Below are 24,460 nucleotides of genomic sequence, written 5' to 3' on the forward strand. Positions count from 1 at the left end.
TTTCACCTTTATTTTGAAACTTTGTAATAAATCTCCTCTACTGCATTGCTTCTCTCCAGCTTTATGTTTTTCTAAATTCTGGATACCTGGTCTGGTCCCTGAAAATAACACGTGGTAAGATATCGGGATCTCCTTCGCCTTCACTACATATTAAAACACAACTGGACAATCATCACATTTAGTGACCGCATATCGATCTGCAAATTCAACAATTTACACAAACGCAAGAAAAGTGAAACTGTTATGGCGCTTTTGGTTATGCTACTTACATTTGCATCCATCGTCCCACATATAGCCGGGTAGACACTCTCGGCACTTGCGCCCTGTAGTGCCCTCCTTACATATACAATATCCTGTGCCATTACAGCGATCACTGACTGAGCCAAAGGGGTTACAATTACACTCTGGAAAAACAAAAAACAGGAACAAAATAATTTTTGGGAGCTGGGGCTGGAATTCATTAAACTACAGTCACTTTTCCACAACCATGAAGTCACTAAAACTTGCGTCAACGGAGCTATTCACTTAGAATTAAACAAAAAGATGAAAAATTGGAATCAATAGTTCATTTCCAGGGTTGGGTAGGGTTACTTTAACTGGATTACTTTCAATGACTTTTGGATTACTCCAATACCAAATATGCTCATAAAAGACAAAATAAACTAAATATGAATAAAATACTATATTTTGTGCAGGCTTGGAATACATGGATCGGCAAAAATGATGTTGGCAAGCTGTTTGGATTTATTTTCATTTTGTTCCTGTCGCATTTTATGTTAGTTTTGCCGGAGATCAAAGAGATCAAAGCCAGGAGAGAAAGCTTACCACGTGTTGTGAGTCATCATTTTATCCATATTTAGTTTCTTTTGTCTTTGATTAGCATATATTGGGGCGGCAGTAGCTCAGGATATAAAGCGCTCGTCTTGGGATCAATGGATCCCAGTTCGAATCCCAGCTCGTCTGTGTTACATGTCGAAGTGTCCTTGGGTAAGACACTGAACCCCTAATACCCCCAATAAGCAAGTTAGCGCCTTACATGGCTGCAAGGCCGCTATTGGGAAATGTGGAGCACATTGTAAAGCGCTTTGGGAAGTCATTGACTTGATATAAATGCAGATCATTTCATTTCCTATTTGGTATTGGAGTAATCCAAAAGTCATTGAAAGTATTCAAGTTAAAGTAACCCTACCCAACCCTGTTCATTTCTTAACGCTAGGACATAATTATTGTTATTCAAAGTATGCTATCAATGCCCACATTTGTCTATGTGGTTAAATCAACAATTGATGGGATATCAATTAAAAAGTGAAATCCCACTTTATCAAATGCAAGGGACGGCCATTTTGGTACTCTCAGACGACCAATTGGGGCTCAGAATTTAGTCATGTGACTTTTTCCACTAAAATGTTGCTTTTGGGGCAAAATAATGTGGCAAAATGGCTGCTTCCATGATAAGTACGGGGCCAATATTTTGATAAGAGCCCTCAGCAACTGTCATGTAATCTCAGGTGGCAAAATGGCATCGGGTGGCAAAATGGCCGTCCCCTGAGAAGGATAAAAACAGTTGGAATTCACTGTTTAATATAGACCCCCCCAAAAAGCAATGTTAACCAATATGCAGAAGCAGATAACATAATAACATTACATGTAGACAGGTGAAATAAATTAAATAATAAATAATAAATAAAATGGTTAAAACTATTAGTAATCTTAAAAAATGATATCAAAAGCTGTCAAAATAAGCCATTTATACATTGTGTTGAAAATCAAAATTTAAATATATTACAAATTATATTGATAAAATGTACAAATCCAAATTTAAAAAAAAAAATGAAAAGAATAAAAACGTAAAAACTATATGACAAACTAAAACAATTAAATAAAAAAAACAAAATTAACAAATAAAAAAACACAAAAAAAAACAAATACAAAAACAACTAATATACAAAACGGAAAAAAATCCTTTAAAATAAAAAATAATGCATGATAACATGATGAAAAATAAATTTAATAAAATATAAATAAAAATAAAAAAATGCAAAATCAAAATATGAAAAACTAAAACAATTAAATGAAAAAAAACTAAAATTAACAACAAAATAGGCCACTTATATTTAAAAAAAAAAAACAGTAAAATATACAAAACAGAAAAAAATCCTTTAAAATAAAAAAAGAATGAGTAATAATATGATGAAAAATAAATGTAATAAAATATAAATACAAAATGAAAAAAATAAAAACTCTCAAACAAAAAAAACTAAAATAAAAGGTACAAATATTAAAAAAAAATCTCAAATGAAAAACTAAAATAAAAATAAATAAAAATTAATGAAACTGTAAAAATGAAAACAATAAAGGGGAAAAAACTACTGATTTTTTTAATCAGGGTACAAAACCTAGTTAGATTCTTTGTAACCAAATTATATTCCTCTTGTTACAGCCACATTAATCTTAACCGACAACAAGCAATAAGCATATTTAAGGCATTAGCTTCAATTCCTGATGAACTTAATGGGCTGTATTGCACATGCGTGTTTCATGAATTTGATCAAAACAAGGTGGTGAAAAGGTAGAGCAGAAATTACACAAAAATTAAAAAAAACGAGTGGAATAAGTGGAAGGATTTCAATAAGTTTATTCAGTTTGTAATATTGGATGCCTGCGAAGGAGATTTCATAGTACGCCATTGTTTTACTTTGACTATTACTGCGCACAGTTTGTTGTTTTGACTATAACCTCATTGGTGCTTTCGAGCCTTTATGTTTCTGTTCTTTGATGTGCACACCCTCTGCTTAGAGAGCTTTGATAAGGGCCTCTGAACAGGTTGGAATTTTTAATACCAAAGGTTTCTCCCCCTGTTCTATATTTATCTATAGTATCTACTAAAGTTTACTTACTATTCGAATCATAACTTTTCTTGTTTACTTTGGTTTCCCATGCGTTTACGTTGGGTTTGGTGTGTTTTTTACCGTGTTTTCTTACGTTTTCTCACAATAACTAAGTTTCTTGTTTTTCAAATTTGGATGGTGGATAAGATAGCCCCAAATCTTACATTTCATTTAAGCTCAATATCATTTTTGTATGTTGAAGCGGCCTTTGTATGTTGAAGCGGCCTTTGTATGTTGAAGCGGCCTTTTTCCCTATGTGACTATTGGTTTTAAAGGGTCACAAACATGACACCCTTTTGGTTTAGCTGGACCTCTCCTTTGGTATTCTTGTTTAAATGCTCATTTTCTTGTAGTATTGAAGTCAAATTTGAAGCCAAGCTTGGGAAGCCTTTGGGCTGTAATCCTGTTGTACTCATGATTACTGATGCGAGGCATTTGGCGGACTTTGATTGGCTCCCTGTCCCTATTTAAACCCACTCCTTTCTGTCACCTGCTGTCAGTCCGTCTGCAAACCTCAGTACACGCTAGGCAAGCTTTTCGACACTGACTCACTCCTGTTTTGGCCCCCGTGTGTTCCCCGGCTTCGACCCATTTTCTGATCTCGACCACGCTTTTTGCTCTTCTGCCCTGGCTACTGACCTGTTTTTTTCCCGCTCCCAACACCGTCATCGCTCGTTCAGAGCGACCTGCTCCCCGCGACCAGCGATCACTGGATCGTGTGTGCTATCCTTTCCTTTCTTCCAAATAAAACTGAGAGAAACGTACGCAAGTGGGTCTTGTCTCTGTTCTGGTCTTGACAGTTGTGTTATTCAGTCCCACTACCATGGTATATTCATTTTCCCGGCAGATTTTTTTGAGAGAAAAAATAGTCGGACATAAAATGTGCTTGTTTTTTTGTTGTGTGTCTATTCAAACGTCTATAATTCAGTGCCAGTAATGCCAAGACATGTTTTGAGTGTTGAGGGGAAAATTCCAAAGTATAACCTTCAAAAAGAGACCAAAACTATGCCAATGCTCCCCTTGGTTCAAGTGTAACAGAGTTGAAATTTGATTTCTTTTTAGTTTTTTTGAATACTCGGAAATATGTGTTTTTTGTTGCATTGCTGTTAAAATTCCTTTAAAAAAAATTTCATTGTGTTTGGTTTTCCGAGCTGTTACTTTTTTCTTTTTGTTCTCTATTTACTGTTTTTCCTACATTTCTTTCTTTTCTTTTTTTCTGGCTTTTTTCTAAATTTTTTCCTTTTCACTACTTTTTCATTTTGGTATTTTTTTCTTTTTTGCTCCTTTTCCCTGCCCTTCTTTTAAGTCATTTTGTGCATCATTTTACATAATATTTGATCGTGCTTGCTCTCCTTTAAACAAAGACAGGAAAACTCGGAGATGCCAAAAAGGGCCATACAATGTGATTCAAATACACACTTTAGAGCAAAGACGTTTAATCCTACTTTACAGTCACGGAAGTGGGTCCTGTTTCCGTTCTGATCCTAACAAAATAATCACATATTTCATTTTAGTTGTTGTAAATGCACATCATACTTATCCACATATTTTAGTGAAGTATTTACTTTCAAGCAAAAAACAACCTGAAGAGCCGTTCAGGACCCGAAAGAGCCGGTTCCTTTTAGTGAGCCGAGCCGAAGAAGCCGGTCCCCGACAAACTCTACTAACTTTACTCAACTTCGTTCTCCTTCGACTCGACTTCAAAATACCGCATTTAGGACACAACGTCGGGGGAACCCGTGTATTTTTACCTTCATGCACTGTAACTTTGATTTAAATCGCTTCTTAATTAGTAATTTTGAGCCCTGATTTTTGTGCGCTGGCTCGATTTTCTCGTGCGCCGAGAATGTGCGAGCAGGTTAGAGGGAACACTGACATCAAGGTAAAACGTCCGCGGCTCTTAATGCCTGGCGACGGGCTTCAGCTGCTGCTCCCGGGGCCTTTTCATATATACGCCATCACCACGTCGGAGTCCTTTGTTTACGCGGAACTGTCAGACCCCCCCTCTTAAACCCCCTTTGGCTTTGGGGCTCACCAATGCACCTGGCACCACGGACGAATTCAAACTTCTGCCACGGGGGACTCTGCCAAAGCTGTTCACACGTTTTACAAAAAAGGGAAAAAAAAAACCAGCTGAGACGAGTCACGGCGCTTGTGAAAAGGTCACAGTCGCATTCAAACGACTTAAAAAGAAAAAGTATAAAAATGACGGCTACTAATTATGCAGCGGGGATATTCGCAAATGATGACGCTATTTTAGAGGAAAAGCAGAAAAAAGGGACGCTCTATTTTTAGGCAAATGGTTTCAACTCATGGGGATTTGCTGCAATGAAATGGAAAATACGATTACCGTATTTCCTATAAAGTTCACCTAAAAACACTATGAAAACACATTTTAAAATATGCCTTTTTATGTTTTTTTTTTGATAATACTTTACATGCAGCAGTATTTTGGGAAAATTATTTTAAAATACTTATTAAATGTTTCCGTATGCAACAGGGATCGAACCCAGGACCAGCCGTGATAAAGATAACATATGAAAAGGCATTTTATATGAGATTTCATCTTATTTTTACTCATGGTGCCAGACACAGATGTAGAGAATGGAATCAACTGAAATTTCAACCTGAAAGATATAAATGAACGCAAAGGCTGATTCGGTTTCAGATACACCAGACTTTTTGCATGTTTTTATATCTTCAGTTTTTATTTTTTTAAATTCGCATTATTTTAGTATATTTTTGACTGTGGTTTACTTGCAATAGTATTTTTGGAATGTAAATTAATAAGATTTATTAAATGTTACCGTATGCAACAGGAACCGAACCCGGGTTGCTTCGGCATTCGACCACTGGACCAGCCGTGATACAGATAACATATGAAAAGGCATTTTATATGAGATTTCATCTTATTTTTACTCATGGTGCCAGACACAGATGTAGGGAATTGAATCAACTGAAATTTCAACCTGAAAGCTATAAATGAACGCAAAGGCTGATTCGGTTTCAGATACACCAGACTTTTTGCATGTTTTTAAATCTTCCAGGATGATTTTCATTTTTTTTTATTTTTATTTTTTTTAATTATTTAAGTATATTTTTGACTGTGGTTTACATGCAGTAGTATTTTTGGAATGTAAATTAATAAGATTTATTAAATGTTACTGTATGCAACAGGAACCAAACCCGGGTTGCTTCGGCATTCGACCACTGGACCGGCCGTGGTACAGATAACATATGAAAAGGCATTTTATATGAGATTTCATCTTACTTTCACTCTATTTTTACTCATGGTGCCAGACACAGATGTAGAGAATGGAATCAACCGAATTCAGTATCAGTTACACGATAAACTTTTTGCTTGTATTTATATCTTCCAGGATGATTTTTTCCTTTTTTTCATTCTCCATTATTTTATGTTTTTTTGACTGTGGTTTACATGCAATATCTAAAGACAAAAATGGTAATCTGCTGCCACCTACTGATATGGATGAATGTTAAAGTTAAGATAGTAAACCATGGCAAAGACAAAATTGGGCAATTTCCTGCGGCACGCTCGACAAGGCGCACTAAATTTATTTTTGGAATATCATTTAATAATATTTATCAAACGTTACTGTATGCAACAGGAACAGAACCCGGGTTGCGGTGGCCCTAATAATAATAATTTCCTTGTATTGTCATTCTGTGTAACAATGTACACAGAACGAAATGTCGATTGCACCTGACCCGTTGTAGCGAGCCGATGCAGCCGCAGCCAACAGAGGACGCCGCCGACCACTTTTTAAGTCTTAGGAATGACTCGGCCGGGGCGCGAACCACCGACCTCCCAGTCTCAAAGCGGGCGCCTTACCATCTAGGCTACTGAGCTGGTATAAACAACTACACCACTGAAAAGTGCAGGTCCAGGTTTTGCATACTACTAACCAGGGTTCCCTGGATTACTTTCAATTACTTTTGGATTACTCCAATACCAAATATGCTAATAAAAGACCAACTAAATATGAATGCAATTATGACTCACAACACGTGGTAAGCTTTCTCTCCTGGCTTTGATCTCTTTTATCTCCGAAAAAAGGAACATAAAATGCGACAGAAACAAAATGAAAAGAAATCCAAACATCGTTTTTGCCGTTCCATGTATTCCGTTACTCCCCAAGCCTGCACAAAATGGAGTCATTTTATTCATTTTATCCCCCAAATCGACGAGAATTATAGCCGGAAACGTCCTTTTTGTGCTAGTAACTTTTAGAATGAATGATTTTTCGTTTCCCTATCATTAATTCCCTGTGTTAAAAATTACTATGTGTGCTGTTTTAATCAGCCTGGTTCATTGAATCAATTTTCTTAGGATTAGTAATTCATATCAGAACTCAAAAGAACTCAAAGTGATCACGGAAGTTAAATTTTTTTTCAGTGTAGGAAATTCTAAAATCTATCGGAGAAAAAATTACACACCTAGAGGCAAATTAGTTTACTGACTGCAGTGAGGAATGATTCTTTACAATCCTAACGATTTTCAAAGTTAAAGCTAGAAAATCCCCTACAATGCAGAAGATGTCGATTCATTTATTTGTAAAATTGACAGTGCCTCACTAAAAACGATCCTGGATGTAAAATAAGTGGACAATATTATAAACAGGTACCGTATTTTCCGCACTAAGGCGCACCTAAAAGCCATTATTTTTTTCAAAAGCTGACCATGCGCCTTATAATACAGTGCGCCTTATATATGGATCAACATTCGCAAAGTCTTCCAACTAACTTGCAGCCGCCGACTAGATTTTCCCCCGAATGCCAAGTAGTCCGCGGTGTATGCTGGGATTTATTTACCGGCGTTTTATTGGCTAACCAATGTGTCAATCATCATTTGAATGGATCACTATTGGCTAAAGTTATTCAGAGGTCAAGGGGCGGATCCTTTTTATCATTTACAGGCTGGCATTGGCTGAAGCTGCAAAACAAAGCCTGCAATTGGCCGAAAAAGATGAATGTGTATAGCATGTGGTTGACGGCATACAGAAAGCGTTTTTTACTATCCTGTATTTGTAAATATTTTATTCTCCTGGATATAAGAGGAGCATGGCTGCACATTATTATTGAACACAACGACTTCGGTGAGCTACTCTGGCTATATATTTTCCCTGTATCTTGTTTCAGACTGAACTCGATGTTTCTGTAATAAGCGGTGCAGATAATGGATGGAAGGGAGTGTCTATTTCTAAATTCAACTCAATTCCAAGTGTTTATTGTCATACGCACAGTAAAGTTGCGAGCGAAAAAGAAAATATAAAATAAGGAATGGTTGGCATTTCTTGAATCCCAAGACTTTGACCTTCCGAATGATGGAACGATGCATTTGAGTGACATCGTACAGACACTGTTTCCGTATATGTCTGAGACACGTATTTGCAAGCTTTGGGAATGTTAAGGGGGTAATTAGTTGGACTGAACAATCTGACTGTTTTGTCCACGTTCCCATTGTAGCGCCTTATAATCCGGTGCGTCTTATGTATGTCAAATATAGGACCAAAAACTATTTTTTCGAGGTGCGCCCTATAACCCGGTGCGCCTTATAGTGCGGAAAATATGGTAAATGTGAAGGAGGCAACAAAATCCACCCGCTTCTCTACTAAATATTAAGTGATGCTAATTTGGCTAATTAACCCCGGTTATATAAATCAAATAGAGTTAACTAGATTTTAAAAACAGGTTGTGAAGGCGGTATAACAAAATTTTGATGAATTTGATGATTTTCTCAATAATTTAATAATTTGAAAAAACATGCATCAAAAAGAAGTCTCTCTGGGATTTAGGAAAACTGTCATAAATCTGATAATTGTTTTTTTTTTTTTTTTTGCAGGTGATCCTTAAGCATTTGCTAGCTATGAAAGAGGGAGGCTTAGGTTTTCTTTTCCTCTTTAAGGATTTATCAAATAAAGTGGATTAACAATTTAGGGTTCACTCAGCCTGCCTACAGACTAGTTTCCTGATTTGCTCGGAAAATTAACCTAATGTTATGTCACTAATTTTCTGATTTTCCAATCAACTAGTAATTAGCAAAGATAAAAGAGTTAGCTTACCATCAAGCTAGTTTCTAAAAAAACAGACGTATAAAAAGATCCTTGTTTTAAGCACAGAGGACCAAACTAGTTTTTTTGGGGGCAGAAGTAAAAGCTCCTTTCCTGTTTAAAAGAAAGACGACGCTATTTCTAAGCGAAGAAGAAGATAATATCCCGAATATAAGATAATGCTTTTGTTGTAGAAGAGCTAGCTTTGGGTAAACAATGACACTTGCTGTCCCTGCAAAATAATAAGCTACTTTCAGGCATAGGAAAAAGAGGACAGCGGTCAATTTATAGGCCGGTGAAGATAACGACTTTTTTGTTTTTTTGACGCAGGCAATTATGGGAAATATTTTATCAGTATTACTTTCTACAAAGTATACGTCTGGATAAAACGGAACATGGAAAAATACAACTGTTTTGTATATTCCTTCCATCTGATTTCAGACAGGCAAATGAGTGGGGGATGTTCATGAGTTTGGTTGATTAGAAAAGTAAAAAGTGAAGTGAAAAATGATAAATTGAGAAAGTAACAAGGTAGATTTCATCAATAGGGTCATAAATCTTTCAGGTTTTATTGCATTCTTGGCATTCCTAACATTCCAGGCATACCAAAGTGATGACATCACCATGATCTTTACTATTCAGGCAAACCAACTGATGGCATCTCCACATTTCTAACATTCCTAAAACTCTGTTATAAATTAAGAATGATTTATGACCTGTTATATTCATGATTTATGAATGATTTGTGACCCATTGTGTGTGTTTGTAAATGTGACAGCTATTCTTTATGCGTTTTCTATGAATTTGATGGGTCATAAATCATTCATAATCATAGAGGAATTATAAAAATATCCCAAGCCACTGAAGTGATGACGCCATTACACTCCCAGCATTCCTGTCATACCAATTAAAGGTATGAAACTATTCCTAACATTCCTACTCTTGAATATGTCTTTGAATAATGGATGATTTATGACCCATCATATTTTTAAACTACGGATTGCTTTATGAGCCAAATCGTTCATAATAGTGGCGAATCATTCATTATAATTCATAAATGTGACAGGTCCTAAATCATTTATGATCTATACAAGTATTTCATGAATGTTAGGAATGCGTGATGTCATCACCATGATCTTTACTATTCAGGCATACCAACTGATGGCATCCCCACATTTCTAACATTCCTAAAACTCTGTTATGAATTAAGAATGATTTATGACCTGTTATATTCATGATTTATGAATGATTTGTGACCCATTGTGTGTGTTTGTAAATGTGACAGCTATTCTTTATGCGTTTTCTATGAATTTGATGGGTCATAAATCATTCATAATCATAGAGGAATTAAAGAAGCCACTGAAGTGATGACGCCATTACACTCCCAGCATTCCTGTCATACCAATTAAAGGTATGAAACTATTCCTAACATTCCTACTCTTGAATATGTCTTTGAATAATGGATGATTTATGACCCATCATATTTTTGAACTACGGATTGCCTTATGAGCCAAATCGTTCATAATAGTAGTGAATCATTCATTATAATTCGTAAATGTGACAGGTCATAAATCATTTATGATCTATACAAGTATTTCATGAATGTTAGGAATGCGTGATGTCATCACTTTGGAATGCCAGTAACGCAATCAATCCGAATAGGTTTATTTCGATGAAAATAACCTGGTTAGCGGAAGAAATACAGATTGTAGGACGAGGTAGCAAAAAGCAGGAAGGGAAGCGGGAGACTAACCTATGCAAACATTTTCGTCATCCAGTTCTGCCGAAGCATTGCGATAGAAGCCCAGCTTGCATAGCTGGCAGTGCTGCCCCCTAGTGTTGTGCTTACAGCTCACGCAAATGACCGTGTTTAGCACCTCGATGTAGCTGCAACGGTTGGAGTGGCCGAAGCATTCGCAGTCTTGCGAAAAGGTGCGGGGAATGTACGGAATGCAGGGAATGCAGAGAAGAAAACCATTGGCCGTGGTTCCAAAGCGTTAAGACAGCCGGGTCGGCACAGAGTAACAATGTAGTGATGGGTGGTTTGCAAACCAAACTGTTCTTGGAGCCGGCTCTTTGACGACGAGAGTCGGATTTCATTCGAATGGGGAGCCGGTTTCTTTTGAAATGTATTATTTCTTTTTTACTCTTGTGCGCTTGTATCTCTTTCCCTCTTTTTTCTCTTTCTGTCTCTTTCTCTAGCTCTTTTTCCTTCTCTATTTCTTCTAGCTCTCTCTCTCTCTTTTCTTCTCTCTTGGTTTCTTTCTTTCACTCGTTCTCTCTATTTTGTTTATCTTTCTCATTGTTTCTTTTGTTCACTCTTTCTCTCTATTTCGTCTCTTTCTTTCTGTGTCTTTTACTCTAACTCTCTTTTTCTTTATTTTTTTGTTTCACTATTTCTCTCTATTTTCTCTATCTTTCTCTCTTACTCTCTCCCTTTCTCTTTGTTTCTTTCTTTCGCTCTCTTTATAATCTCTTTTCATCTCTCTCCCTTTTATATCTTTGTTTCAATGTCAATCTTTTTCTATTTCTCTACATATATTTTTGTCTTTATCTCGCTTTCTCTCTCTTTCTCTATTCTTCTCTTTTTGCTCAGGTCTCTCTCTTTCTTTCTCCTTCCTTTTCATTATCTTCTCCCTGTATCTTTCTCATTCCCTCTTTCTTTTTACATCTCTTCCCTCTCTTTTCCTCTTACTCTTTGTTTCTTTCATACTATATTTCTCTCTCTTTACCCCACTATTTTACTCTCTCTTCTTTCTCTCTCTTTCTCTTTTTTCTTTCCCGCTCCCTTTCTCTTGCTCAACGCTCTCCCTCTTTCTCATTCCCTCTTTCTCTTTGTTTTTTTCTTTTGCTCTCTTTTTAATCTCTTTTCATCTCTCTCCCTTTTCTATCTTTGTTTCAATGTCAATACTTTTCTATTTCTCTACATCTATTTTTGTCTTTATCTCGCTTTCTCTCTCTGTATCTCGATTCTTCTCTTTCGCTTTCTTTCTCTTTCCTATTCATTATCTTCTTCCTGTCTCTTTCTCATTCCCTCTTTCTTTTTACATCTTTCCTCTCTTTTCCTCTTACTCTTCCTTTCTTTCTTACTATATTTATCTCTCTTTACCCCACTATTTTACTCTCTCTTCTTTCTCTCTCTTCCTCTTTTTTCTTTCCCGCTCCCTTTCTCTTGCTCAACGCTCTCCCTCTTTCTCATTCCCTCTTTCTCTGTTTTTTTCTTTTGCTCTCTTTTTAATCTCTTCATCTCTCTCCCTTTTCCATCTTTGTTTCAATGTCAATCTTTTTCTATTTCTCTACATCTATTTTTGTCTTTATCTCGCTTTCTCTCTCTGTATCTCGATTCTTCTCTTTCTCTTTCTTTCTCTTTCCTATTCATTATCTTCTCCCTGTCTCTTTCTCATTCCCTCTTTCTTTTTACATCTCTTCCCTCTCTTTACCTCTTACTCTTTGTTTCTTTCATACTATATTTCTCTCTTTACCCCACTATTTTACTCTCTCTTCTTTCTCTCTCTCTTTTTCTTTCCCGCTCCCATTCTGTCGCTCAACTCTATTTCCCTCTTTCTCTTTCCCTCTCGTGTTTTTTCTTTCTTTTGATCTATTTCTCTTTAGCTCTTCTGTCTGTGTGATTGTCTCTCTCTCTCACTTGTGACTGGTCAATGGTGGCGTCATCTCTGTGTTGTTTGCTTAGTATAAACAATAAAATCCACTGTTTATAGAAACAATAAAGACTATTTTAATAGAGTTCAATACTATAATTTCAAAATGCATTATTTGGTGCACAATGTTCCATTATTATTATTGCTAGTATAACATTAAAAATCAAAACATGTTTTGACTCCTTTTTAGAGAGCCGGGCCGATTGAGCCGGTACTTGAAAAGAGCAGGAATTCCCATCACTACATCACAGCATGCCTGTTTGATGACAGTATGGAGAGGGGGACAGAGACTCGGGTACGAAATATGCGTAATGAGAGAGGGGCGGGGTCAGAGTTGAGCGCAGCCACGGTTGATACAGAAGCACGGCGTCAGAAAAATCACAAGACGGCACTAAAAACAGGACAAGGAGGGGAACGTCAAAAAGCCACGGAGATGCGTTCACTTCGGCACACGGTGTATAGCAGCTCGAGTCGTAAAATGAGTCAAACCACAGAAAAAACTGGTGTAGAGTTCGGAGATTCGTCCGTTTCCGTGGTTAGTTTGATTTGAAGTGACGGGAAAAGAGGATGAGATGAAACTGGTTTTGCCATGTTTGACATCTACATTTTCAATTGTTTCAGCACTCCGGGAAATGGTGGAATGACACGATATCTCGCTGGTATGATGTCACGGCGAAAAGTGAAGTTTGTAAGATGTCGGATAATAAGTTCAAATGTATAGATGATCATTTGTATAGTATCTACAGTATTCACAGACTGTCCCACCTACCTACCTACCTACATACTTACCTAAGAACTTACCTACCTATATATGAACCTTCCTACCTAATCATCTAATCACCTACCTACCTACCTAAGAACTTATCTACCTACCTACGTACCTACCTACCTAAGAACTTATCTACCTACCTACCTACGTACCTACCTACCTAAGAACTTATCTATCTACCTACGTACCTACCTACCTAAGAACTTATCTACCTACCTACGTACCTACCTACCTAAGAACTTATCTACCTACCTACGTACCTACTTATCTACCTATATATGAACCTTCCAACCTAATCACCTACCTACCTACCTACCTACCTACCCACCTACCTACCTACATATGAACCTTCCTACCTAATCACCTACTTACATATGAACTTACCTACCTACATATGAACCTTTTTACCTAATCACCTACCGACCGACCTACCTACTTACATATGAACCTTCCTGCCTAATCACCTACCTACCTACCTAGGAACTTCCCTATCTACATATGAACCTTTCTACCTGATCACCTAATCACCTACCTACCTTCCTACCTATCTTCCTACCTAAGAACTTACCTACATATGAACCTTCCTACCTAAACACTTAATCACCTACCTACCTACCTAGGTATGAACCTTCCTACATACCTACCTACATTTGAACCTTCCTACATAATCACCTACCTACCTTTATATGAACCTTCCTACATACCTATCTAACTACCTAAGAACTTACCTACCTACATATGAACCTTCCTACCTAAAAACCTAATCACCTACCTACCTACCGACCGACCTACCTACATTTGAACCGTTCTACCTAATCACCTACCAACCTACCTACTTACATACCTATCTACCTACATATGAACCTTCCTACCTAAACACTTAATCACCGACCGACCGACCGACCTACCTAGGTATGAACCTTTCTACCTAATCACCTACCTACATATGAACCTTCCTACCTACACACTTAATCACCTACCTGCCTACCTACCGATACATTGATTTCTTGCTATGACAATCAAAAGAAGATTGAAATATAGGTTCATTTATACGTCATGTTCCTTTATCTCTGTTTTCTTTATCCTCACTGTAAAATGTGGACCTGGAGTGCCACGTCCAATTTCGTTGTCACAATATATCCAACCCATGTTGTAACAATGACAATAAAGGTATATTTTATTCTATTTTATTCTATTCTAAATCTGATTGTGGCTCTTCAGACATGAACGTCCCAGAAGGAAAATCTACGTTCCTTTATCCCTTAGTTTTCTTTATCCTAACTGTAAAATGTGGACCTGGAGTGCCAAGTCCAATTTCGTTGTCACAATATATCTAACCCATGTTGTAACAATGACAATAAAGGTATGCTTTATTCTATTCTATTCTACTCTAAATCTGATTGTGGCTCTTCAGACATGAACGTCCCAAAAGGAAAATCTACGTTCCTTTATCCCTTAGTTTTCTTTATCCTAACTGTAAAATGTGGACCTGGAGTGCAAAGTCCAATTTCGTTGTCACAATATGTTCAACCCATGTTGTAACAATAAAGGTATATTCTATTCTGTTCTATTCTATTCCAAATCTGATTGTGGCTCTTCAAAAGACATGAACGTCCCAAAAGCAAAATCTACGTTCCTTTATCCCTTTGTTTTCTTTATCCTCACTGTAAAATGTGGACCTGGAGTGCCAAGTCCAATTTCGTTGTCACAATATATCTAACCCATGTTGTAACAATGACAATAAAGGTATGTTTTATTCTATTCTATTCTACTCTAAATCTGATTGTGGCTCTTCAGACATGAACGTCCCAAAAGCAAAATCTACGTTCCTTTATCCCTTTGTTTTCTTTATCCTCACTGTAAAATGTGGACCTGGAGTGCCAAGTCCAATTTCGTTGTCACAATATATCTAACCCATGTTGTAACAATGACAATAAAGGTATGTTTTATTCTATTCTATTCTACTCTAAATCTGATTGTGGCTCTTCAGACATGAACGTCCCAAAAGCAAAATCTACGTTCCTTTATCCCTTTGTTTTCTTTATCCTCACTGTAAAATGTGGACCTGGAGTGCCACGTCCAATTCCGTTGTCACAATATATCCAACCCATGTTGCAACAATGACAATCAAGGTATATTCTATTCTATTCCAAATCTGATTGTGGCTCTTCATAAGACATGAACGTCCCAAAAGCAAAATCTACGTTCCTTTATCCCTTTGTTTTCTTTATCCTCACTGTAAAATGTGGACCTGGAGTGCCAAGTCCAATTTCGTTGTCACAATATATCTAACCCATGTTGTAACAATGACAATAAAGGTATGTTTTATTCTATTCTATTCTACTCTAAATCTGATTGTGGCTCTTCAGACATGAACGTCCCAAAAGCAAAATCTACGTTCCTTTATCCCTTTGTTTTCTTTATCCTCACTGTAAAATGTGGACCTGGAGTGCCACGTCCAATTTCGTTGTCACAATATCTTCAACCCATATTGTAACAATAACAATAAAGGTATATTCTATTCTATAATATTCTAAATTCGATTGTGGCTCGTCAGACATAAATGTCCCAAAAGCAAAATCTACGTTCCTTTATCCCTTTGTTTTCTTTATCCTCACTGTAAAATGTGGACCTGGAGTGCCAAGTCCAATTTCGTTGTCACAATATATCTAACCCATGTTGTAACAATGACAATAAAGGTATGTTTTATTCTATTCTATTCTACTCTAAATCTGATTGTGGCTCTTCAGACATGAACGTCCCAAAAGCAAAATCTACGTTCCTTTATCCCTTTGTTTTCTTTATCCTCACTGTAAAATGTGGACCTGGAGTGCCACGTCCAATTCCGTTGTCACAATATATCCAACCCATGTTGCAACAATGACAATCAAGGTATATTCTATTCTATTCCAAATCTGATTGTGGCTCTTCATAAGACATGAACGTCCCAAAAGCAAAATCTACGTTCCTTTATCCCTTTGTTTTCTTTATCCTCACTGTAAAATGTGGACCTGGAGTGCCAAGTCCACTTTCGTTGTCACAATATATCTAACCCATGTTGTAACAATGACAATAAAGGTATATTCTATTCTGTTCTATTCTATTCCAAATCTGATTGTGGCTCTTCAAAAGACATGAACGTCCCAAAAGCAAAATCTACGTTCCTTTATCCCTTTGTTTTCTTTATCCTCACTGTAAAATGTGGACCTGGAGTGCCAAGTCCAATTTCGTTGTCACAATATATCTAACCCATGTTGTAACAATGACAATAAAGGTATGTTTTATTCTATTCTATTCTACTCTAAATCTGATTGTGGCTCTTCAGACATGAACGTCCCAAAAGCAAAATCTACGTTCCTTTATCCCTTTGTTTTCTTTATCCTCACTGTAAAATGTGGACCTGGAGTGCCACGTCCAATTTCGTTGTCACAATATCTTCAACCCATGTTGTAACAATAACAATAAAGGTATATTCTATTCTATAATATTCTAAATTCGATTGTGGCTCGTCAGACATAAATGTCCCAAAAGCAAAATCTACGTTCCTTTATCCCTTTGTTTTCTTTATCCTCACTGTAAAATGTGGACCTGGAGTGCCACGTCCAATTCCGTTGTCACAATATATCCAACCCATGTTGCAACAATGACAATCAAGGTATATTCTATTCTATTCCAAATCTGATTGTGGCTCTTCATAAGACATGAACGTCCCAAAAGCAAAATCTACGTTCCTTTATCCCTTTGTTTTCTTTATCCTCACTGTAAAATGTGGACCTGGAGTGCCAAGTCCAATTTCGTTGTCACAATATATCTAACCCATGTTGTAACAATGACAATAAAGGTATGTTTTATTCTATTCTATTCTACTCTAAATCTGATTGTGGCTCTTCAGACATGAACGTCCCAAAAGCAAAATCTACGTTCCTTTATCCCTTTGTTTTCTTTATCCTCACTGTAAAATGTGGACCTGGAGTGCCACGTCCAATTTCGTTGTCACAATATCTTCAACCCATATTGTAACAATAACAATAAAGGTATATTCTATTCTATAATATTCTAAATTCGATTGTGGCTCGTCAGACATAAATGTCCCAAAAGCAAAATCTACGTTCCTTTATCCCTTTGTTTTCTTTATCCTCACTGTAAAATGTGGACCTGGAGTGCCAAGTCCAATTTCGTTGTCACAATATATCTAACCCATGTTGTAACAATGACAATAAAGGTATGTTTTATTCTATTCTATTCTACTCTAAATCTGATTGTGGCTCTTCAGACATGAACGTCCCAAAAGCAAAATCTACGTTCCTTTATCCCTTTGTTTTCTTTATCCTCACTGTAAAATGTGGACCTGGAGTGCCACGTCCAATTCCGTTGTCACAATATATCCAACCCATGTTGCAACAATGACAATCAAGGTATATTCTATTCTATTCCAAATCTGATTGTGGCTCTTCATAAGACATGAACGTCCCAAAAGCAAAATCTACGTTCCTTTATCCCTTTGTTTTCTTTATCCTCACTGTAAAATGTGGACCTGGAGTGCCAAGTCCACTTTCGTTGTCACAATATATCTAACCCATGTTGTAACAATGACAATAAAGGTATATTCTATTCTGTTCTATTCTATTCCAAATCTGATTGTGGCTCTTCAAAAGACATGAACGTCCCAAAAGCAAAATCTACGTTCCTTTATCCCTTTGTTTTCTTTATCCTCACTGTAAAATGTGGACCTGGAGTGCCAAGTCCAATTTCGTTGTCACAATATATCTAACCCATGTTGTAACAATGACAATAAAGGTATGTTTTATTCTATTCTATTCTACTCTAAATCTGATTGTGGCTCTTCAGACATGAACGTCCCAAAAGCAAAATCTACGTTCCTTTATCCCTTTGTTTTCTTTATCCTCACTGTAAAATGTGGACCTGGAGTGCCACGTCCAATTTCGTTGTCACAATATCTTCAACCCATGTTGTAACAATAACAATAAAGGTATATTCTATTCTATTCGAAATCTGATTGTGGCTCTTCAGACATGAACGTCCCAAAAGCAAAATCTCTGAATTAAGAAATAGATAAAAACTAAACACAGTCCCTACTGGTAAATGAAGCATTATGGTCATTAAACACTTTAATCCACCGGGTTAAATGAGATTACGTGCTGCCGGGTTATATCATCTCCAAGCTTCTGCTTGGACAGGTTCGAAGCCTCATTTCAACCCTGCTCAGAGGCAATAAGGCGGGCGAGCTAAATGACCGGGACAGATGTGAACTCTTAAGCTTCCGAATCGGCAAGGAAAAGCCAATGACGGCAAGGACGAAATTGGGGCTTTTTGTCCCAGGGATTGCGGTTATTAAGGGTGAGTATTGAGGTCAATTCCGACTCTCCGCTTCCTAACAACCTGACAAGTCTTGACGATGAAAAAGTCCGCCGCACGGCTGTGTACCGCAAACTACTTAAGTATGTGTTTTCTTATCACTACGCAAAGTAATTCATAAAGCCAAATTCCGTTTAAACTATAATGCAGGGGTGGCAAACTCATTTTAACTCGGGGGGGGCACACCATAGAACAGGGGTCAGGAACAATGTTCCCTGGAATTTTTCCCGGGGTCTGAGCGTTCACACAAAGTCGGTGAGCTACGCTTGAAACAACAGTGAGCAACGGCAATCCCAAGTGTGGCAACTAAATCATTATCAAACATGTCCAAAATCTGACATTAAGTTACATTTTTCGTTTGTTCTGTTGGGATTGTATAATTATATTTATCCTACAGTTGATATTTAATATGTTATATGTGTTCTCAGCCATTTTGAAGAGTTCTCAGCCTGTAAGCTGCTCTTCAAGGCCATGAGTTGTTTTTGATGTACAGCCTGTCTTGTCTCACATACCAATGGATACATCCTGACCTGGCATCCCATAACTCTAGATTGTTCTTCACCAAAGAGCCTGGGAAGAAGGAAGGGAGTTTGCCCAGGACAGAGGTCACCTTTCATCATCGGCTGGAAAGCAGGCCTTCAAAAGAAGACTAATTAACTCTACGTAGCAAAAGTTAGAATACGGTCTCGATTTGTTAGATAGAATCCCCGCCCCTCAGTAAATCGAGACTCATGTATTACAGGGCAAAAAATTTAATAAAAAGAAAGGAGATTCGGAGATTTCTTCAGAGTCATTTGGGTGATTGGTGGTAATCCATTCTCCAAACTCTCCTTGCAAGTATCAACTATTGATTGATTCTCTTCGTCTTTTATTTCAGAGCGTTTTATCATAAATGTTGGAGACTTGAACCCAACATGTTCTTACAATTCTTTCACAAGATTTCCATTTCTTTTTATTTCCTGATCTATTTTGTCACATAATATTAACATTTTTGGGGTCTTATTGAGTCGCTTGTAAGATACAGAACTGTGCTTAATCACATTTTTGAGTGGAAGTACAATGTTGGCAAAAAGATTCACTTGATATCATTGGAAATTTTTTGAATGCAACACAAACTTTTTCTTCTTTTTTCCCTGTTTTTGTTTCTACTTTTTTTAAAATTCCTTTAAAAAAAATCTTATTTTTTCCGAGCTGTTACTTTTTTATTTTTGTTCTCTATTCACTTTTTTTTTCCTACATTTCTTTCTTTTCTTTTTTTCTGTCTTTTTTCCTAAATTTTTCCTTCTTTTTTTCTCTTCATTTTGTTTCTTTTTTTCTCAGCTTTTCATTACTTTTTCATTTTGGTATTTTTATTTTTTATTTTTTGTTCTATTCCCCCCTTCCTTTACGTCATTTTGTGCATCATTTTACATCATATTTGGTCATGTTGAGGTTAAAGAAGCAGAAACAACCCGAAGAGCCGTTTAGGACCCGAAAGAGCCGGTTCCTTTTAGTGAGCCGAGCCGAAGAAGCCGGTTGCCGACAAACTCGACTAACTTTACTCAACTTTGTTCTCCTTCGACTCGACTTCAAAATACCGCATTTAGGACACAACGTCAAGGGAACCCGTGTATTTTTACCTTCATGCACTGTAACTTTGACTTCTTAAATAGTAATTTTGAGCCCTCATTTTTGTGCGCCGGCTAGATTTTCTTGTGCGCAGCTTAGAGGGAACACTGCTCCAGAGCGACTTATAGTCCATAGAGTACGATAAACAATGTTTAGTAACCCAAGAAATGACAAAGAAGCACTAGAGTTCTCACCACAGGGCAATTCCTACCTCGTTTGCGGTTCGTAACGTGGACCGAAGGAGCGGTGGACAATGCAACTTGTGGAGCTACTAGAACAAATGGAAAAAAAAAAGAAAAGAAAAGAAAAGATAAAGAAAACATGATCATCCAATCAAACATAAGTGTGTAATGTCGGATCGTTAGGAACATGGATCTTTGCTTTCGTTCATGAAAAAAAGTGAGTCGTAAAAGATGAATGATGGCTCTGGTACGTAAGTGTTGCAGAACGATGCCGTTTGAGAAGTAAATTATACTTTACTCTCTCGTGTAATGCCATACTCTCACACTTGCACAACTATACTCTCATGTAGACGGACTAAAAATATTTACAAACAAACATAACATTTTGTTAACCTTTGTAATACTCATTCATTTATTCATTCATTTATTTCAAGCATTTATATTCATGAATATGTATCCTAAATTAAACACAATAGGGAGATGAAGAAAACATTAAACCCCGCCCCTTTTCCACACACACACACACACACACACATATATATATATATATATATATATATATATATATATATATATATATAAAGGAATACAGAAATAAGAAAGAAAGAAAACAGAAGGAAAAAAATTAAGGAACAAATAACAATGACAGAAAGATAAAAAAGAAAGGAAGAAATACAGAAAAAAAGAAAGCAAGGAGAAAAAAAATAAGAAAGAAAGAAATACAAAAAAATAAAGACAACGTAAGAAAGAAAAGAACAAATAAGAATAAAAGAAAGAGAGAACAAAAGAAATATATATATATATATATATATATATATATATATATATATATATATAATTATATTTAAAGGAATACAGAAAAAAGAAAAAAAATAAGGAGTATAGAAAAAACACAGAAAGAAAGAAATTAAGGAACATATAACAAAAAAGAAAGAAAGTAAGGGAAAAAAGAAAGATATGAAGGACCAAATAACGAGAAAGAAAGAAAGAACAAAAGAACATATAAAGAGAGAAAGAAACAAACAAAGAAAGAAAGAACAAAAGAACATATAAAAAAAGAAAGAAGGAAAGAAAAAAGAAAGAAATATATGACGGACCAAATAACGAAAAAGAAAGAACAATATAACAAAGAAAGAAAGAACAAAAGAACAGAAAGAGAGAAAGAAAGAAAGAAATGAACAAATACGAGAGAAAGAAAGAAAGATATGAAGGACCAAATAACGAGAAAGAAAGAAAGAAACAAAGAAAGAAAGAACAAAAGAACATATAAAGAGAGAAAGAAACAAAGAAAGAAAGAAAGAACAAAAGAACATATAAAAAAGAAAGAAGGAAAGAAAAAAATAAAGAAATATATGACGGACCAAATAACGAAAAAGAAAGAAAGAACAAAAGAACAAAGAAAGAAAGAAAGAGAGAAAGAAAGAAAGAAATGAACAAATAAGAGAGAAAGAAAGAAAGATATGAAGGACCAAATAACGAAAAAGAAAGAAAGAAACAAAGAAAGAACAAAAGAACATTTAAAGAAAGAGAGAAAGAAACAAACAAAAAAAGAACAAAAGAACATATAAAGAAAGAAAAAGAAAGAAGGAAAGAAAAAAGAAAGAAATATATGAAGGACCAAATAACGAAAAAGAAAGAAAGAACAATAGAACAAAGAAAGAACAAAGAAAGAAAGAGAAAGAAAGGAACAAATAAGAGAGAAGGAAAGAAAGATATGAAGGACCAAATAACGAAAAAGAAAGAAAAGAAACAAAGAAAGAAAGAAAAGAAAGAAAGAACAAAAGACCATATAAAGAAAGAGAGAAAGGAACAAATAAGAAAGAAGGAGAGAAAAAAGAAAGAAATATATGAAGGACCAAATAACGAAAAAGAAAGAAAAGAAACAAAGAAAGAAAGAAACAAAGAAAGAAAGAACAAAAGAACATATAAAGAAAGAGAGAAAGGAACAAATAAGAAAGAAGGAAAGAAAAAAGAAAGAAATATACGAAGGACCAAATAAGGAAAAAGAAAGAACAAAAGAACAAAAAAGAAAGAAAGATAGAAAGAACGAAAGAAAGAAATTAAGAAAGATGAAGTACAAAACGACTCAAAAGTATAGAGGTGTTTGTGCATGAATATGACTGTGTCTGTACGAGAGAGTTGTGCATGTGTGAGAGTACGATACGACATGTGAGACCTCTCATACATTTCACTTGATATTAGAGTGCTGGTTTCTACCAATGGATTCAAGCCCACTGAGAAACCACTCCCACTTTTCGTCCCGTTGCGCCCCGATTGGATGAAAAATCCAAGAAAGCTCTTTTCATAGGAACACACACGATGTGTATCCAAGCGTAGCAAAAATAGCGTGTTACTGCAAATATCTCTGGAGTAGAAATATAAATATGCTACGTTCCGGTGCAGCTAGCATAAAATGGTCTACGTTTTGAACAGCAGAGGTCTCAAAGTCAAGGCCCGGGGGCCTTTTCGGGCCCTTGGGGTGAGGGTTCGAAGCCCAAGTATTAATAGGAACGTTAAAGGGACAGGATGTATAATTTGATTACTAAATGTTGGATTATTTTGTTGTGCAACCATAAACGAGTGCTACGAGTGTTCCCTGCTCCTCCTTCTTTTGTCTGTCTGTCTGTCTGTCTTTTTTCATTATTTGTTCCTTCATTTCTTTCTTTCTTTTTTCTTTCTTTCTTTCTTGCTTTTATGCTTTTTGCTTTCTTGCTTTCTTTCTCTCTGTCCTTTTTTCTTTCCTTCTTTCTCGTTCTTTCTTTCTTGTTTCTTTCTTGGTTTCTTTCTTGGTTTCTTTCTTTCATGTTTTTTGTTTTTTGCTTTCTTGGTGTCTTGCTTTCTTTCTCTCTGTCCTTTTTTTCTTTCTCTCTGTCCTTTTTTTCTTTCTCTCTGTCCTTTTTTCTTTATTTCTTTCTCTTTCTTTCTTTCTTGGTTTCTTTCTTGGTTTCTTCCTTGGTTTCTTGCTTTCATGCTTTTTGCTTTTTTGCTTTCTTGGTGTCTTGCTTTCTTGCTTTCTGGTTTTCTTTCTCTCTGTCCTTTTTCCTATCTTTCTTTCTTGCTTTCTTACTTTCTTGCTCTTTTGCTTTCTTGGTTCCTTGCTTTGTTGTTTTCTTGCTTTCTTGCCTTCTTGTTTTCTTGCTTTCTCGCTTTCTTTCTCTGTCCTTTTTTTCTTTCTCTCTGTCCTTATTTCTTTCTTTCTTTCTCTTTCTTTCTTTCTTGGTTTCTTTCTTGGTTTCTTCCTTGGTTTCTTGCTTTCATGCTTTTTGCTTTTTTGCTTTCTTGGTGTCTTGCTTTCTTGATTTCTGGTTTTCTTTCTCTCTGTCCTTTTTCCTATCTTTCTTTCTTGCTTTCTTGCTTTCTTGCTCTTTTGCTTTCTTGGTTCCTTGCTTTGTTGTTTTCTTGCTTTCTTGCTTTCTTGCTTTCTTGCTTTCTTGTTTTCTTGTTTTCTTGCTTTCTCGCTTTCTTTCTCTGTCCTTTTTTTCTTTCTCTCTGTCCTTTTTTCTTTCTTTCTTTCTTTCTTCTGTTTTCTCTCTTACATTTTTCTGTTTTCTTTCTTACTCTCTCCCTTTCTAATTCACTCTCTCCCTCCACTCCCTCTTCTTTCTTTCTTTTTCTTTGTACTAGTCCGGCCCCGTGAAAGAGTTTACATTTTAACATGCAGCTCCCGAGGTTAGATAAGTTTGACACACCTTTTTTAAAGACACCAATCAAATTTCCTAGAAAATTACTATACTGTAACAAGTTACTGGTAAGCTATTTCCTCAACCAGTCCATGGACTAGTTAAATACTTTCAGGGTCCTAACGGTTGCTCGCAGGCACCATGTTGGAGACCACTAGTGTAAGAAGAAAAAAAAAACAAAAAACTACAGATTGGGCCCCACCCTACCCGGACCCTAGCACCGGCGT

At 36.3% G+C, this 24,460-nt stretch overlaps 1 protein-coding gene across 9 annotated transcripts in view; it reads right to left on the reverse strand.

Annotated features, from left to right (window-relative positions):
- ntng1a (netrin g1a) overlaps positions 1-24,460 on the reverse strand; it is a 208,286-nt gene that overhangs the window by 12,991 nt on the left and 170,835 nt on the right. For 2 of the 9 annotated variants that reach the window (XM_088322312.1, XM_088322313.1), the window contains exons 6-7: positions 10,713-10,880; positions 270-404 (exon numbers count right to left, since the gene is read on the reverse strand). The exons of 1 other annotated variant lie outside the window; for it this stretch is intronic. In XM_088322312.1, the coding sequence (XP_088178438.1) occupies positions 270-404; positions 10,713-10,880 (303 nt within the window). Of the gene's footprint in view, positions 1-269; positions 405-10,712; positions 10,881-20,582; positions 20,643-24,460 lie in introns of all 9 variants that reach the window. 6 more of the 9 variants (XM_088322320.1, XM_088322315.1, XM_088322314.1 and 3 more) reach the window with 6 other exon arrangements.

The sequence above is a fragment of the Urocampus carinirostris genome, chromosome 18, assembly GCF_059441175.1.
Source record: "Urocampus carinirostris isolate Australia breed hairy pipefish chromosome 18, RoL_Ucar_1.0, whole genome shotgun sequence".
NCBI lineage: Eukaryota > Metazoa > Chordata > Actinopteri > Syngnathiformes > Syngnathidae > Urocampus > Urocampus carinirostris.